This window comes from Phocoena phocoena, chromosome 20 (genome assembly GCF_963924675.1).
Source record: "Phocoena phocoena chromosome 20, mPhoPho1.1, whole genome shotgun sequence".
Lineage (NCBI taxonomy): Eukaryota > Metazoa > Chordata > Mammalia > Artiodactyla > Phocoenidae > Phocoena > Phocoena phocoena.
The window spans coordinates 47,596,031-47,614,979 of record NC_089238.1 but is presented as its reverse complement, the minus strand read 5'-3'; the positions used below and the strand labels follow the sequence as shown (position 1 = coordinate 47,614,979).

At 44.2% G+C, this 18,949-nt stretch overlaps 1 protein-coding gene across 1 annotated transcript in view; it reads left to right on the top strand.

Moving 5' to 3' along the window:
* The first annotated feature begins 1,262 nt into the window (after window positions 1-1,262).
* Window positions 1,263-18,949, top strand: part of DUXB (double homeobox B) — a 41,699-nt gene continuing 24,012 nt past the window's right edge. Inside the window, 3 exon segments of the mRNA XM_065898401.1 lie at window positions 1,263-1,429; window positions 7,557-7,618; window positions 11,166-11,279. Of these exon segments, the coding sequence (XP_065754473.1) occupies window positions 1,263-1,429; window positions 7,557-7,618; window positions 11,166-11,279 (343 nt within the window).

Below are 18,949 nucleotides of genomic sequence, written 5' to 3'. Positions count from 1 at the left end.
GTTGAGGCACATTCATCTTCTCATCATGCCCTTCTAAGTCACCAACGCCTGAATTCAACATCAACACACTCAGAGAGAAAACACAAGTAAAAGGTTTCTGAAAACCTTTCTATTATGTCGTATTTGCAAAGGTAATTCTCACGTGGAAAGAAGCCGTAAGAAATTCAAGTTATGAAATTTAAATACCATGTCCAGTAATTACTACCATTCTATCCTACCCATATCAGTCAATTAAATTTAACTAACTCTCCAAATTAGCATTAGATAGCACTTAATCCCAATTTGATAAAAAAAATTTTTACTTTGTGTATATCCTTGTTTCTATGAAAAAAAAGTTTCTTGCTCTGATTATGAATCTTAGAGAATCGAAAGATTCAAAGCTCTTTGCCTCAAAAGCTGTTTATTATCGAGCAAAGTTTGTATTCAGTTTAAGGTGGCTCCATGGGACTATTTACCCAAAGGGGGTTATTTACTGAACTATCCAGAGATTTTCATTATGAGATGCCTTCAAATATAGAGGAAACCACTGACATTATCCATGAGCAACTTTGGTAACAAGTTTATATTTAATCAGGTCTTTCTTGGCTTCAGTCTCTTTTGTGCAAGGCCTGACCCTTGACACACACACAGAGCCCACTGGGATTTTGCAACACTGTGGTCCTGCTTAATAAATGATTCTTTTCTCAGTCTTTATTGAGATATAATTAATATACAAAAAAATCACTTCATTAATATTTACATCTTGATAAGCTCAGACATATACTTACACCTGTGATACTCACCACAGCCAAGGCTTTAAACATATCTTTCACCTTCCAAATTTTCTTTGTGTCCTTTTGTGAGTTTCTTGTTTATTTGTTTGTTATCAGTTTAGGGGGTTAGGAGATCTACCCTCTTAACATATTTTAACGTACATGCACAATAATGTATTGTTAACCATAGGTACTACTTGAATAAATGCTTTTTTATATTGATGATGACAATGTACATGACATCAGGTACTATTACCCACATTCATGCATTCACATAACCAATGGTTTTGTATCAATCACTCAATTTGTGCCAGGCCCTGTCTCGGCACTGGTGACAGGATGATAAAGAAGGAAAACACAGCCCCTGACCTCATGCAGTTTTTTGTTTGTTTGTTTGTTTTCTCATGCAGTTTTATACTTTAGTGAGAGGAGAGAGAAAATACACATAGCTTGAGTGAATAAGATGACTTCAAATACAGCTAAGTGCTATGGAGAAAATACAGTTGAATAATGCGACAGGAAGTGACAGGGCAGGACAATTCACAAAGGTTCACTGAAGTGAAGAGAGAGTGCTCAGCTCATCAGGCCGTCCTGCCCCTGCAAAAACCAGTGGAGCTCCTACACGGAGAACACTGTGGGAACATGAAATACTCAAGTAGCAGAGGCCTGAAGACCAGGTAAGGAATCAGTGCCCCAATAAAAACATTCAACTCACATCAGGTTTACGCCGGGATCTGCTTCAAAAAGTCTCCCGTTAGATTTGGTACACACGTAGCTCTATCCTGTTTCAGCTTTCAGAAGGTATCCACCTAAAGACTAGCCACTATTCTGATATCTCACACTGAGAAAAACCACACTTGCAATTTTATCTGGAAGACAGAATTCAAGAACTGTGAATTCTGAAGTATCCCACTGAACTGTTGAGATCACCATCATACTCAGAAGTAAAAAGTGGAATACATTTTTTTTTTGGTAGAAATTTATTTATTTAGGAGCTTCCCTGGTGGCACAGCGATTAAGAATCCACCTACCAATACAGGGGACACAGGTTCAAGCCCTGGTCCGGGAAGATCCCAATTGCTGTGGAGCAACTAGGCCCGAGCGCCACAACTACTGAGCCTGTGCTCTAGAGCCCGTGAGCCACAAATACTGAGGCCCGCACGTCTAGAGCCCGTGCTCTGCAACAAGAGAAGCCACCACAATGAGAAGCCTGCGCACCGCAACGAAGAGTGGCCCCGGCTCACTGCAACTAGAGAAAGCCTGCACGCAGCAACAAAGACCCAACTCAGCCAAAAATAAATAAGTTAAATAAATAAAAATTTTTTTTAAAAAAAAGAAATTTTTTATTTATTTACTTTTGGCTTTTTTTTAACATCTTTATTGGAGTGTGGTTGCTTTACAATGTTGTGTTAGTTTCTGCTGTATAACAAAGTGAATCAGCTATATGTATACGTATATCCCCACATTCCCTCCCTCTTGCGTCTCCCTCCCACCCTCCCTATCTCACCCCTCTAGGTGCACACAAAGCACCAAGCTGATCTCCCTGTGCTATGCATCTGCTTCCCATTAGCTATCTATTTTACATTTGGTAGTGTATATATGTCAATGCTATTCTCTCACTTTGTCCTAGTTTACCCTTCCCCCTCCCCCATGTCCTCAAGTCCATTCTCTACATCTGCATCTTTATTCCTGTCCTGCCCATAGGTTCATCAGAACCTTTTTTTTTTTAATTTCATATATACGTGTTAGCATATGGTATTCGTTTTTCTCTTTCTGACTTACTTCACTCTGTACAACAGACTCTAGGTCCATCCACCTCACTACAAATAACTCAATTTCGTTTCTTTTTATGGCTGAGTAATATTCTGTTGTATATATGTGCCACATCTTCTTTAACCACTCATCTGTTGATGGACACCTAGGTTGCTTCCAATGTCCTGGTTATTGTAAATAGTGCTGCAATGAACATTGTGGTACATCACTCTTTTTGAATTATGGTTTTCGCAAGGTATATGCCCAGTAGTGGGATTGCTGGGTGAGATGGTAGTTCCATTTTTAGTTTTTTAAAGAACCTCCATACTGTTCTCCATAGTGGCTGTAACAATTTACATTCCCACCAACAGTGTGCGAGGGCTCCCTTCTCTCCACAACGTCTCCAGCATTTATTATTTGTACTTTTTTTTTTTTTTTTTTTTTTGTGCGGTACGTGGGCCTCTCACTGTTGCAGCCTCTCCCATTGCGGAGCACAGGCTCCGGACACGCAGGCTCAGCGGCCATGGTTCACGGGCCTAGCTGCTCCACAGCATGTGGGATCTTCCCAGACCGGGGCACGAACCCGTGTCCCCTGCAACAGCAGGCGGACTCTCAACCACTGAGATCTTCTGCCCATTTTTGGATTGGGTTGTTTGTTTTTTTTGATATTGAGCTGCATGGGCTGCTTGTATATTTTGGAGATTAATCCTTTGTCAGTTGCTTCACTTGCAAATATTTTCTCCCCTTCTGAGGGTTGTCTTTTTGTCTTATTTATGGTTTCCTTTGCTGTGCAAAAGCTATTAAGTTTCATTAGGTCCCATTTGTTTATTTTTGTTTTTATTTCCATTTCTCTAGGGGGTGGGTCAAAAAGGATCTTGCTGTGATTTATGTCATAGAGTGTTGCAATTTTCCAATCAACAAATTAACAAGGTCAAAATGCAATTTGGGAGGGGAAAATTAGCTGCAAATTGTCTAGGTATAAATTATTTATAATCATTACTTTAAAGACATCTATTTTAATACTTCACATGATATTGAGATGAAACTTCTCTGAATTTATGTAATATCTTCCATGTAGTTGATGCAATTTTCCAACAGTAGTTTATAAATTCATACAAGAAAGGTATCTGCAGAAATGGAGCAGAGGATTTCGCTGGTGGTGCAGTGGTTAAGAGTCTGCCTGCCATGTATAGCTGATTCACTTTGCTATAAAGCAGAAACTAACACACCATTGTAAAGCAATTATACCCCAATAAAGATGTTAAAAAAAAAAAAAAAAAAAGAGTCTGCCTGCCAATGCAGGGGACACAGGTTCGATCCCTGATCTAGGAAGATCCCACATGCCGCAGAGCAACTAAGCCCATGCACCACAACTACTGAGCATGCACTCTAGAGCCCATGAGCCACAACTACTGAGCCCGCGTGCCACAACTACTGAAGCCCGCGGGCCTAAAGCCCATGCTCCACAACAAGAGAAGCCACCACAATGAGAAGCCCACACACCGCAATGAAGAGTAGCCCCCACTTGCCACAACTAGAGAAAGCCCATGCACAGCAATGAAGACCCAACACAGCCAAATAAATAAATAAATAAAACCTTTCTTATAAAAGAAAAAAGTGAAGCAGAACATGTGATACTCCTTGTTACACTTGGAAAACTCAGTTTCTTGAGTTAAGAAGCCACATTCATCTGAAGGACTAGTGGATGGCAAAGAAATGGAGAGACGGGTGCCAACTTAAGTCTTCTCAGGCATCTTCTACAACGCAGTGGCAGACAACACAGGTCAAATACTCCAGTTTATCTTTGTTCTTTGTCCTAGTCCTTTTGAGCTGCTATAACAACAATACCACAGACTGAGTGGCTTATCACTAACAGAAATTCATTTCCCACAGTTCTAGAAGCTGGAAGTCTAAGATCAGGGTGCGCCAGTGGTTGGGTTCTGGTAAAGGCCCTCTTCTGGGCTGAAGACTGCCAACTTCTAGCTGTGTCCTCATAGTTAAAGCACCTTGTCCTTTCTCAGGTGTTGGCCTGAGAATCAGTCACAAAGTTTTCTTTCTGAGATAATTCTAATCCATCTTCACTTGTGATACCAGAACTTTTGAGAACATAATTGCTCTTTTGTTTAAAAAAAGATTGATCCATTGATTGATTGATTGATTTGGCTGCGCCGGGTCTTGCAGCATGTGGGATCTTCGTCGCAGCGTGCGGGATCTAGTTCCCTGACCAGGGATGGAACCCAGGCCCCCTGCATTGGCAGCGTGGTGTCTTAACCACTGGACCACCAGGGAAGTCCCCATAATTGCTCTTTTTACTGTCTTTGCTTTGTTCATTTACAAGAGGTCGAAATGAAATACATATTTTTTTAACTGGACTGTAACTATTTATCTCAGTCTTAATTGAGTCTAATTCATTATCAACAGACAAGGTCAGGTATGGTGTCTGTGTGTTGGGCTCCTGCCTACATTCTGTTATCTCTTCATGCTGCAGTCTTAGCCACCCAACCCAGAAAGCCTATGAAAGGGCACATGAATCCCAGCATGCATAGAATGGTCCATGGGGAGCAAATAAAATAGCATATCTCCATTAGCATTTGTTTTATACTAATAAATAAGACAGAAATTAGACCTCTAATATTTACTTGGGAGAGTAATCTTGCTCAGTTTATATATAAGATGGTCGTGCTGCATGTGCAGTGTGCCAGGCTCAAAGAAATAGTGGACGTTCACCAAGACGTTCTCATTTTCTGAAGTGAACAAGAGAACGCCAAGACTAAAATGTCTTCGATTCCGCTTAAATTAGCCTCATTATGACAGAAAACAGTGATCTAATCAGACTTGATATTATCTGCAAAAATTTCTAAGTTGCCAACGCAATTTCATTATTAGCACAAGTGTCACAGTTTTGTGTATATTTTGTAATCTATATGATTGCATGGGATGTATGACATAGGTATAATTCATAAATAACTAGATATAAATATATTGGATGTTTACTAAACCAACAATTTATTATAAAGTCTGTTCGTTCAAAAGAGTTTGGAGACTCTAGTCTAAAACACCCTTTTAATCATATCAATCACTTAATCGAAAATTGTCATTTAATCTCCACCGGCTAAAAGGTATAGTCCAAATTCTTATTGTAGTAAATTTAGCGCTTCACAAGGTAGCCCCAACCCCATTTTTAATTCTTGCTTCCTGCCACTCTTGTCATGGATTCACTCAGTGTTCCCTGATCTTGTCATGATATTTTGAGCACCTCTCTCCTACTTCACGTCACATTTGCACTGTTGGGGATAGACGGTTATTTGCCCCTTTCTCAAGTGGAAAGCTTACACATCTTTTGAACACTGATGGATGGTCACCTACTCTGTGAAGCTTCTCAGACTCCCCCTGACAGGGTTACAAAGCACGTTGCCTTGTGCTGTCATTAGGGGTCCACATCTGTGTCTCCCACCCCCGCAAAGACAGGAGCCCTCTGAGGCAGAGTATAGTTGCTTTACAATGTTGTGTTAGCTTCTACTGCACAGCAAAATGAATCAGCCATACCTATACATATATCCCCTCCATTTAGAACACTACAGTGCATTAAGTAGAGTTCCCTGTGCTATACCGTATTAAAAGAACCTAGAAATGCTTTGGGCTCTGCTGATTCTGAAAAGCATCTCAGCTGTATAACATTGCCACCTAGTGGTAGACTTCAAAACATTAACTCAAAATAATTGTTTCACTGTTTCAAAGCTAAGTACAGTAAGTCCCCTACATGCGAACGAGTTCTGTTCCAAGAGCGCGTTCGTAAGTCCAATTTGTTTGGAAGTCCAACAAAGTTAGCCTAGGTACCCAACTAACATAATTGGCTATATAGTACTTCACTGCAATAGGTTTAAAACACTTTTCACACAAATAATACATCTTAAAAAATACAAAAAGGGCTTCCCTGGGGGCGCAGTGGTTGGGAGTCCGCCTGCTGATGCAGGGGACGCGGGTTCGTGCCCCGGTCTGGGAGGATCCCGCGTGCCGCGGAGCGGCTGGGTCCGTGAGCCATGGCCGCTGGGCCTGTGCGTCCGGAGCCTGTGCTCTGCAATGGGAGAGGCCATGGCAGTGGGAGGCCCGCGTACCACAAAAAAATATATATATACAAAAAATAAAGAAAACATTTTTTGCCTTACAGTAATCTTACAGGCACATGAACTAACTTACGTGATTGGACATGCGAACACAGGTTAGCATCTTTGAAAGTTTGCAACGTGAAGGTTCGTATGTAGGGGATTTACTGTACCTAAATAGGAGGTTAGCTTCTGGCCATGATGGAATAATAGGGAACATATTTTCCCTTCTACTAAGAAAAAAAAAAGACAAAATATATCACATAATGGTTTGCAAGACACTGAACAACAGGCAATAGAGGAGAGTGGCTCTGTGAAACAGAGACAAGGTCAGCCCTACAATCTCCCCAGATTGCTGCCTTGAAAGAGATCTCAGGCCACAGAGCAAGTATGGGGTGGGAGTGGGTAGTGGACTCATTATTTCTTTTTTTTAGGTTAACCATTTTCTTTATTTATTTATTTTTGGCTGTGTTGGGTCTTTGTTGCTGCACGCGGGCTTCCTCCAGTTGCGGCGAGCAGGGGCTACTCTTCGTTGCGGTGCGCAGGCTTCTCATTGCGCTGGCTTCTCTTGTTGTGGAGCACAGGCTCTAGGCACGCGGGCTTCAGTAGTTGCGGCATGCGGGCTCAGTAGTTGTGGTTCACGGGCTCTAGAGCACAGGCTCAGTAGTTGTAGTGCACGGGCTTAGTTACTCCATGGCACATGGGATCTTCCCAGACCAGGGATCGAACCCGTGTCCCCTCCATTGGCAGGCAGATTCTTAACCACTGCGCCACCAGGGAAGTCCCTGGACTCATTATTGATCATGTATCAATATTTGTTCATCAACTGTAGGAAACGTGCAGCACTAACGCAAGATGTTAATTATAGAAGAAACTATACATTATAAATTGCATCTTTATAAGAATTCTTTGTGCTCAATTTTTCTGTAAACCTGAAACTGCTCTTCAGAGTGTGTGGGCAAGGCACGCAGAGCGCTGGGGGTGCCATGGGCCAGTTGGGGGTATCCGCAGGTGAGGCGTTCACAGCAGCTCATGAGCTGTCTTCTTGACGGAGTCTGCGATGCAGTTGGTACGATCCGCATCCCTTAATGCCCTCTGAGAGCCCTCTCTGCCACTCTCCCAGCCTCTTCCACCCCCAGTCACGTAGCCCATATTCAGCCTTCTTGATGAGGTGAAAGAGGACCCTTCGGCAGTGTCCTGTTTTCCTCCGCGGGAGATCACAGGCCAAGAAACTTTCTCGTGGCCCTAAGCTGTGCTGTTCTGGGGAAGGAAAGATGTAGGCAGAGTCAAGCTATTCCTCTTATCCACTCCAATGCATCCAAACTTGTTTCCCCTCCAACAGTGTGCTGGAACTTCTCCTCTGGACACTCAGACTTCCACAAAGTCTCTCTTTTCAATGTCTTTTAGAGGCTCCCTGGTCTGAATCACAGAAGGGCTGGAGCTGCTTCACAGGCCACTGCAGGGTCCATGACCAGGACCAAGGTGTGTGTGCCTATTACCCAATGCACAGGTGGGTGAGACGCCTCCTGGGTCACTTGGCATATGGTGCTGGACCCCACAGATCCCACAAAGGCAATTTGTCTATGGATGAATGCCAAATCTTTGTTGTTGGGGGGGAGGCGGTGACAAAAACGAGTGACATCTTACACTGCCATGATGCTGACATCCTGGAGACATGTTGATTGTCATGGTGGGGAAGGACGCGACTGACATCTAGTGGGTAGAGAAACCGCTAACCATCCTACACTGTCTAAGACGCCTCCCACAGAGAATGATCCTATATAAAAATGCCAATAGAGACAAGGCTGAGAAATGCCGATGAATAATATCCAGTTTTGAAAAGGAAGAACAAAGTCAGAGGACTTAAACCACATGATTTCAAGACGTAATATAAAGCCACAGTGACCAAAACCATGCAATCGGTGTACAGATAGACAAATAGATCAATGGGACAGATTAGTGAGTGCAGAAATAGACTCATACATATAAACTGATTTTCCACCAAGGTCCCAAGGCCATTTGATGGGGAAAGGATAATCTTTCAACAAATGGTATTGAAATAATAAAATATATGTGTAAACCTCTACCCTTAATCTCACACCATATACAAAAATTATGTTGTGTCATAGACCAATTTTAGGAGCTTAATCTATAAAATTCTAGGAGAAAACATGAGCAGGGCTTCCCTGGTGGCACAGTGGTTAAGAATCCGCCTGTCAATGCAGAGGACACAGGCTCGAGCCCTGGTCTGGGAGGATCCCACATGCCGCGGAGCAACTAAGCCCAAGTGCCACACCTACTGAGCCTGCGCTCTAGAGCCCGCAAGCCACAACTACTGAGCCCACATGTTACAACTACTGAAGCCCGCATGCCTAGAGCCCATGCTCCTCAACAAGAGAAGCCACCGCAGGGAGAAGCCCGTGCACTACAACGAAGAGTAGCCCCCGCTCGCTACAACTAGAGGAAGCCCGTGCGCAGCAATGCAGACCCACTGCAGCCAAAAATAAATAAATTTATCTTTAAAAAAATAAGCAAAAATCTTAGTGATCCTGGGGTTGGCAAGGTTGCTTAAATACAACACAAAGAGCACAAAGGTTTTTTTTAATGTAAAAAATTGGACTTCATCTATATATATTTTGCCTTGCTAGGAAAAGGTCTCCAGGAAAATGTTACATGCATTGTCTGAAGGCAGGATACCCAGTGAGGGGAGAAGCCAGGGGCTGGCAGGTAGGTCCCCACCAGCCCAGGACCCTGAAAGCCCCACATTCAGACTGCACAGGGCAGCCTCACTCTGCCACCAGCATCCCCCCCATGCAGCAGAGGGTGGAGTCCACGCTTCCACCTCCCACGACCAGGGCCTGCCTGCATTTGCTCATCTTTGGAATAGGGGGGAGTGTGAGCCAGGCTAGTGTCCACGGCACTCTCATTCACGGTGTGATGGTGCAGCTGTGTCCTTGGTGCAGGGTCACTCACCCGTGGCTAAGCTGTTGGGTGCACGTGGATTTCCACCTCCCCTGCCTGGAACCAGCTCAGTCCAAGCAGCCAGATCAGGCTCCTGGCTTGAGTGCTGTGACCAGCCCTGGCTCCAAACAAAGCCATGTCCCATGTAAAGACAAAGCATATTTCTGTGTGGAGATGGCAAGTGTGGAAACAACGGGCACTAGGGGATGGCAAGAGAGCTTGAGTTTGCGATCTGTCCTGGGCCAGGTCCTGACCGTGCTCCCACCTCCCGCATTCCCACCTCAGCCTGAAGCCCCCTCTCCCAAGGAGGGACAGGATCAGAAATGAAAGGAGGGGCTTCCCTGATGGTGCAGTGGTTAAGAATCCACCTGCCAGGGCCTCCCCTGGTGGCACAGTGGTTAAGAATCCACCTGCCGGGCTTCCCTGGTGGCGCAGTGGTTGAGAGCCCGCCTACCGATGCAGGGGACATGGGGCCATGCCCCGGTGCGGGAAGATCCCACATGCCGCGGAGCGGCTGGGCCCATGAGCCATGGCCACTGAGCCTGTGCATCCGGAGCCTGTGCTCCACAACGGAAGAGGCCACAACAGTGAGAGGCCCGTGTATCACAAAAAAAAAAAGAATTCACCTGACAGTTAAGGGGACAGGGGTTCGAGTCCTGCTCCAGGAAGATCCCATGTGCCGCGGAGCAACTAAGCCTGTGCGCCACAACTACTGAACCTGAGCTCTAGAGCCTGCAAGCCACAACTACTGAAGCCCGCGCACCTAGAGCCCGTGCTCCATAACAAGACAAGGAAGAGTAGTCCCTGCTCGCCGCAACTAGAGAAAGCCTGTGCACAGCAACAAAGTTCCAACACAGCCAAAATAAATAAATTTATTTAAAAAAAAGAATCTGCCTGCCAATGCAGGGCACACGGGTTCGAGCTCTGGTCCAGGAAGATCCCACATGCTGCAGAGCAACTAAGTCTGTGCATCACAACTACTAAGCCTGTGCTCTAGAGCCCACAAGCCACAACTACTGAGCCCATGCACCACAACTACTGAAGCCCACGTGCCTAGAGCCCGTGCTCCACAAAAAGAGAAGCCACCGCAGGGAGAAGCCCGCTCACCGCAACAAGGAGTAGCCCCCACTCGCCGCAACTAGAGAAAGCTCACACGCAGCAACAAAGACCCAATGCAGCCAATAAATAAATTAATTAATTTTTTTAAAAAAAGAAATGAAAGGAGATGAAGAACAAGTGTCAGGAAATATTGGACATGAGGGTTCTTAGTGCAGTGATTGAAAGATTCTAAAGCACATTAATGCTGATTGTTGCACCAGTCCGTAAATTTACTTAAATCATTGAATCATACATTTGGTAGGGGGAAATTTCTTATCTGTAAAATGTACCTAAATAAAGCTGTTTGAAAAAAGAGCATTGGCCAGGGATTACTGTATTTGTCCCTGTCCCTCAGCTCAGCTGAGGTCTGGTTGCCAGGCACTGGTGTGGTTCCAGACACAATGCTCTCAACATTCTCTGAAGTCTGTTGTGAGCAGCAGCGTTCTGGACATGAGGTAGTGCTGCAGTCTCTGTGATGCTGTGTGTCCTGCTGGTCCAGGAGATGTGGAGCTGGGCAGTGGCGACACTATCAGGGGACCTCAGACCAGGCCTAGCTCTCCGCTCATTGCTGTATTTGATGGCAGTCGAGATGGTCATGGTCGGAATTATCAAGGTCTGACTTCTTCATTCAAATAGAGACAAACTAGGCACTGGAGACTCTGCCCCTCTGGAGGAAAGACAACATATCTTTACGCTTTGCCTAACTGAAAATGAATTTGAAGGGCATGAGTCAACTTCGGAGGAACCCCTTTGGGAGACCACAGTATCAGTAATAAGAAAATTAGAAGTCATGAATAAAGACCTAGAAACATCTAACCCTTTTCTTAGGTGTAAAGTGGACATTCCAAAAACTACCAAAAGAGGACAAATCTCAAAATGTAAAAGATGTTGAGCTAATGGCTGGCATTACCAGAAAAATCTGGTCCTTAACAAGGTACAGCAGAGGACACACAAAATTCAAGTAGTTGCTACTGTTACATCCTTCAAAATCCATCAGGAAAATGAAGAAGAAATTCAGGTATCTCTATAAGGAAAAGTCTCATCTTCAAGGAAGCCTAACACTGTTTTCAAGAGAAGCTGAATGAGTGAAAAGAGTGAGCACATTTACTATACAGAATAAAAAGATATTACAAAACTTTTTTTAAAAAGCCAGATCAAGCTTCTGGGTGAACTTCAGGGAAGAAGGAGGATTGGGCTTCTGCTCCTGGAAAAGACACATGGATGGTGGGAGCTTGCAGTTGGATGTAACAAGTTCACCAGAAAACAGAGACCACATGGATGACAAATCAAAGGGAGTTTTGAAGACTATGACTGATGTGACTGAGTTAAATACTTACTTAAAAACTCTTGAAGAAAAAAGAAACCAACTGCATACTAACTGAACTGAGGAATATGAAATAATTGATGCCCTTAAATTTCATATGAAATGTCTCCAAACTGGGAAAGCGTCACTGCAGTCAGAAAAACAGCACAGTTAGAAAGGGACATGTCACAGTTCCAGTGGAAACTTAAAGTCCTCCTTGAACCATATCAGGAAAAAAATAATGTTCACCAGACACCTGATTTAGAGGGAACATACCTGCAAAGAAAGGTACAGTGGAATCTTTCAAAAGCAGACGACAAAACCAGCCATTAATGTGAAGAGATGGACATCTACAGAATACAAGCCAGAATTCTCTTTTTTTTTGGGGGGGGAGGGGTGGGCACAGCACTGCGCAGCATGTGGGATCTTACTTCCCCGACCAGGGACTGAACCGCGGATCGAACCCAGGCCCTTGGTAGTGAGAGCGAGGAGTCCTAACCACTGGACCGCCAGGGAATTCCCAAGCCAGAATTCTTTCAGGAAAATGTGGAAGAATCACACATTATTATCAAAGCCTATTTAGAGAAAAGTTCATGACAATGAGTTGAAACCTCTATTGGCTGAATTCTGTGTAGTGTCCCTCCATAGCTTAAGAAAATGTATACCTGAGACAAATAAACTGAGGAAGAATGTAAGGTTTTGTAAAAGATCCTTATGTCCCTGATGTTTCAAATAGGACAGGGGAAGAGGACAGAGAGGGCTATCAGGCATCCTCTGGATGTCCAGATTCTGAAGGAAGGAGCAGCCCCAGGCTGAGGCTGGTTGAGGATCCAACATCCCTCCAAGGACCAGGACCCCAGGGGACAGATGCCTCCAGGAGGGCAGCTTCATCCTGACAGAGCAGATCTTTCTCAAGATCAAAAGAGAGTGTGCCCTGGTGCAGACAGCAGCTATAGGGACTTTCTTTTGATTCAACAAATCATGGGATCGGAATTGAACTGGTCCGGGCTCTGATTCTACACCTTATCCCTTGTCAAACTTCAGATGTTTTAGAAAGGCTTAAGGGAGCAGCTCAGGAGAAGAGAACTCTGGTCTTCCCCCTGTTCCAGAAATTCAGAAAGAAATTGCCTGGGAATCTTCTCCATGGAGGGACTTCCCTGGCCCTGCACATCTCGCCATCTTCCATCAGCCACAAGAAATGATTTTATACCAAAGGCTGTCCACACAGCCTGAAAGAGAAGTGAGTCACCTTGGAATTGATCCCACTTTCTATTGAGCCTGCAACTATAGAACCAGAACCACAACCAGACGCTCTTTCTCTGCTAAAATAATTTTCTTTTTCTCTATTTTAGTTTTATTGCTATTAAGTGATTATATAATGTCTAAAATGAAAACCACATGGGATTATGCTTCTATGCCTGTATATTATTTCAGTGTGACACTAAATTAATTGCTTCTGTTTTATTTTATTTGCAAGCAGTGTAATTACAGTTTGTTGTTGTTTTTAACAGGTGTTCTAAAATAATCTAGGAAACCAGCAAATATTTTATTTTGACTTCCTTTTAAAATAATTTATGTTTTTTTCTCTACTGGGTTTTTATTTGGGTTTGTTTTTTTTGGCTGCCTTGGGTCTCTGTTGCCATGCGTGGACTTTCTCTAGTTGCGGTGAGCAGGGGCTACTCCTCGTTGCAGTGCACGGGCTTCTCTTGTTGCGGAGCACGGGCTCCAGGTGCACAGGCCTCAATAGTTGCGGCACACGGGCTCAGCAGTTGTGGCCCACAGGCTCCAGAGCACAGGCTCAGTAGCTGTGGCGCACGGGCCTAGTTGCTCCACGGCATGTGGGATCCTCCCGGACCAGGGATCAAACCCGTGTCCCCCGCACCAGCAGATGGATTCTTAACCACTGAGCCACCAGGGGAGCCCTCTCTATTGGTTTATTGCCATTATATAAAGTGACACACACATCTCAAAAGGAGACCTGATAGGTTTATAATGTTTAGGATTGTGTTGTACCTGATGTGAAAGTGAATCACATTTAACACTGAAGCCACAGCTGCTTTAACCTCCACAACCTAAACTCCTTAGGGTGTTGACTACAAGCAACCTTAACCTTGACCCTGAAAGCTGCCCTCGGGGAAAGGGCTGACTGAGTTCACAGGTCAAACCCAGCCACTCTTCACCCAGCCCTGCCCCAGACAAAATTATGAAGGTGACAAGGTTTTTTCAGGACCCCTGATTCCCTTGCCTGTCCCTGTCCTGTGTGCTATACCACTCTGCCCCATCATAAGCCTGGATTTGGGATTGGGAAGGACCTCAGAAGCCAGAGTCAACCCTCACCACTCCCTCCCTGAGCTTTCTCACCTTCACAACTGTGCAGTCAGTAGAACATTTAAACACCCTAAATGAGGGCTTCCCTGGTGGCACAGTGCTTAAGAACCCGCCCACCAATGCAGGGGACACTGGTTCAAGCCCTGGTCCGGGAAGATCCCACAAGCCATGGAGCAAGTAAGCCCGTGTGCCACAACTACTGAGCCTGCGCTCTAGAGCCCACGAGCCACAACTACTGAGGCCATATGCCACAACTACTGAAGCCCACATGCCTAGAGCCCGTGCTCCACAACAAGAGAAGCCACCACAGTGAGAAGCCCACACACCACAATGAAGACCCAATACAGCCAAAAATAAATAAATAAAATAAATAAAACCGTAAATGAGACCATGAGGCCACCCTGCTCAAAGCCCATCAATGCCTCCAAGTCACACTGAGACTCAAATCCATGCTTCCATGAACCCCCCCAAGGTGGTGCATGTCCTGGTCCAGTCATGTACATGCCCAAGTCCCTCCTAACAGCCACTGGCCATCCTTCTGTTCAATTAGCATCTCAAGCTCACTTGTGTCATTCCCTCTGTCAGAAGCACCTTTCCACTGATAGGTGGGTGCTCCCTCCTTAATTTAGGTACCAATTCTGATCCTGTCTTCTTAAGGTGGCCTTTCCCAGCCACTGTAGCTTAGTGATGGCATTTCATCCGTCCCTCTCTATTCCTTTGCCCTATTTACTGCCTCCTAGCAGTCATCCTTCCTGAAATCGTTTTATTTCCATGTTTATTCTTGTCTACTTTCTGCATCACCCTCTGCACTATAAACGGCCAATAGGACAGAGAGATTATCTTACTTCCACTGAGTCCTCTCCTGTCTGGCACATGATAGGAGCTCATTAAGTATTTGAGAAACTGAGCAAGAAATTAATGAGTCCAGTGGTAAGACCCATGAGATCTTAGACCTGCCCAAACATCAGAGTAAGGCCATTCTGGGCCTCCAGTACAGGACCTCCTTGGAGCCTGACCTGGGACCCAGCTGCTCCCACTACCTGAATGTTCCCAGGGGAACAAAGCTTATGTCCCAGAAACTGCTCCTCTCTCACGTGTGGGTTTCAGGCCAAAGACTGTGCATTCACACGGTCCATGTGGAGGGCAGGGGAAGCTCCAGGTTGCAGGGAAACAGGGAGGTGGTATTAAGGAAAGAGACATGGTGGGGTGGCCACTGCCTCCTGTACCGCAATGTTGAGCAGGAAAGAGCTGGGGTGCCTTTGTGGTAAAGGAAAAGCCACTGGGCCTCAGGGGCCCAGATTACTTCACTGGTTCGGACAGTCAGTCCCTAGTGAGGAGGGACCTGCAAGTGTTTAACACCCAGGTCCTCCTGGGAGTCATGACTAATATCTGCGAGGCGAGAAGTCACAAAGCACAGACCTTCATCAGAGCTCCATGCTGTCTTCTACTTCATCACCTGTAAGCCCCCCTGATGGCTCCCCTCCAGTGCAAGAGTTACATGCAGAGATGAGGAAACAGGTTCAAACAAGCTCCAAATTATGAAACACTGAGAGGTGGTTATCAGCTCAGAAACTTAAACCCGCTCCCTGGAATCCCTCAACTCTAACACAGAGACATGCAGGTTAAATGAGATGAATCTAGGCAAAACTCTTAGCACATGGTAAAATAAGTTGCTACTTTTATCATCACACTCATAACTGGCATTGAATCTGGGACTTCCATCCCCAAATCCCATTCATCTTCCACTCTCTGAAAAGCTGTTTTGCCTCTGTTTACGCTTTTTTTTCCCAATTATTTTTTTTAATTGAAGTACAGCTGATTTACAATGTTGTGTTAGTTTCCAGTGTATAACAAGGTGATTCAGATATAGATATATATTCTTTTCAGATTCTTTTCCATTATAGGTTATTACAAGATATTGAGTACGGTTCCCTGTGCTATACAGTAGGACCTTGTTGTTTATGTATTTTATATATAGTAGTGTGTATCTGTTAATCCCAAACTCCTAATTTATCCCTCCCCCTCCTTTCTCCTTTGGTAACCATAAGTTTGTTTTCTGTGTCTGTGAGTCTATTTCTGTTTTGTAAATAAGTTCATTTGTATCTTTTTAGATTCCACATATAAGTGATGTTATATGATATTTGTCTTTGTCTGGCTTACTTCACTTTGTATGATAATCTCTAGATCTATCCATGTTGCTGCAAATAGCATTATTTCATTCTTTTTTATGGCTCAATAATATTCCACTGTATATATGTACCACATCTTCTTTACCCATTCATCTGTCAATGGACATTTACATTGTTTCCATGTTGGCTATTGTGAATAGTGCTGCTATAAACATAGGGGTGCATGTATCTTTTTAAATTACAGTTTTGTCTGGATATATGCCCAGGAGTGGGATTGCTGGATCATATGGCAACTCTATTTTTAGTTTTTTGAGGAATCTCCATACTGTTTTCCATAGTGGCTACCCCAACTTACATTCCCACCAACAGTGTAAGAGGGCTCGCTTTTCTCCACATCCTCTCCAGGATTTATTATTTGTAAACATTTTATGATGGCCATTCTGACCAGTGTGAGGTGATAGCTCAAAGTAGTTTTGATTTGTATTTCTCTAACAATGAGCGATGTTGAGCATCTTTTCACGTGTCTGTTGGCCATCTGGATGTCTTCTTTGGAGAAATGTCTATTTAGAGCTTATGCCCATTTTTTGATTGGGTTGTTTGTTTGCTTGTTTGTTTGATATTGAGCTGTATGAGCTGTTTATGTACTTTGGAAATTAAGCCCTTGTCAGTCACATCATTTGCAAATATTTTCTCCCATTCCATAGGTTGTCTTATTTTGGTTTTCGTTTCCTATGCTGTGCAAAAGCTTGTAAGTTTGATTAAGTCCCATTTGCTTATTGTTTAAACTTTTACGGGCTGGCAAACTGCATCAAAATGTTTAGGGTGAGAGGACCTCTCATGGAGGGAAATGGTCATTTACTCAGGAGGAGGGACCCCAGAGATTGTGGGTATGCGCACGCTTGGGCCAGGTCTGTGCAGCTTGGAAGCGTAAGAGCACACCTTTCCAGAGGCAGATCCAAACATCAGTGGGTACAGGTGGGAAAGGGGTTCAGCCTTGAGTTCAGATCACAAGAACAAGGGAAACCAAGGGTAAAGGGGGTCATTTCAGGCTCACTGTGAGTGGGGAAGAAACAATGGGAGCAGAATTAGCAAATGTAATCCTAATTAGAACCACAGTGGGGATTCTTTCTGGAACTGGGCAAAACCTTTTGGAGGTAACTATGGGAATAAATGTGAGAGGGTAGTAAAGTCAGTAGTATAACACTGGAAATAAACGTGTGTGCTTCTCTGCAACATAAGAGCTGAAGCCTAGTGAGTGCTCGCTCTGCCTTGCTCCGAGCCCTGACATCTACCAACCCGTGTCACCATCTGGTATCACCATCATTTGAGTATGTGCCTCTTTTCAAGTTCAGAGTGTGGAGTTGTTCCTGCCTCATTCTCGGCCATCGGTGACCTGCAGAGCTTTCCACAGACCACTAACTGCTTCATGTGGGAACTTAATAGGACTGTAATTCTTAGATAATGCTCCATAACTGTAGATTATCTCCATGTGACTCTTGGATGTCCTTCCTTGTTATTCTATTTGTAGGTGGTATAATGACAGTATTTTGTGACTACCAAAAGACCACTAAAATCATCAGAAACACAGAATTTTCTTTTTTCTAAAATGATTTAGCTCTTTTTCTCTTCTATTTTTATTGCTAGTATTTAAGTAAGGGCAAAATTTTGGTTGTTTCTGTTTAACAGGGCCCCGTAACGTGAACACTAAGGGAGTATTTTACATGAGTGGACTCACAACTAGAAAGATGTAGAAGGCAAAGTTTATTTCAATGTAACAAGAGCTGAGTTACTCTAGTTACAGCACTAATATGTTTAACAAAACTGATTTCTGATTTAAGAAAAAGTAGGTCGTGAAACATTTTATATGGCCCAGCATCCCTTTCTTCAGCATTTATCACATGTAGTTTTGTTTGGGTTTTTTTACTTTTTATTGGGGTAGAGCTGATCCACCATGTTGTCATCATGTATAGTTTTGTACTAATGGCCCCTGTGAGCTGTGCCACCTTCCCCCTTCCCCCTCAGAATGGAGCTCTGCCCCTGGATTAGCAGCCCAGAGTGGGTGCTTTCCTCCAGAGGCAGCCCAGTTTCTCACTCTCAGGAGGCAATGCTCTCCACCCACTCCCTAGCAGCACCATAACCCTGATTAACATCTCCAACCAGCCTTTCAAAAAACACGTTTCAGTTAAGTTTGGTGTAGAAGAAATAGTGTTATCCAAATATGTAAGAGGGACACTGAACTTAGATTTAATCCTAAGGCTCAAGCTAAACCTCCCAGGATGATCCTTAAGACATAACCTTAATCCTAACTCTGAAATGTGCCCCAGTTGGGCCCCTACCCAGTTCACAGGTCAAACCCAGCACTTTTCAGCCAGGCCAGCCCATGGCAAGAATATGACTGTAACGATTTTTTTCAGGACCCTGATCCCCTTCTCTTTTCTTTGTCCTTCACTGCCTGTCCTCACCACAAGTCTGGATTTGGGGTTGGAAAGGACCTCAGAGGTCAAGGTGCCAATCCTGCTCCTC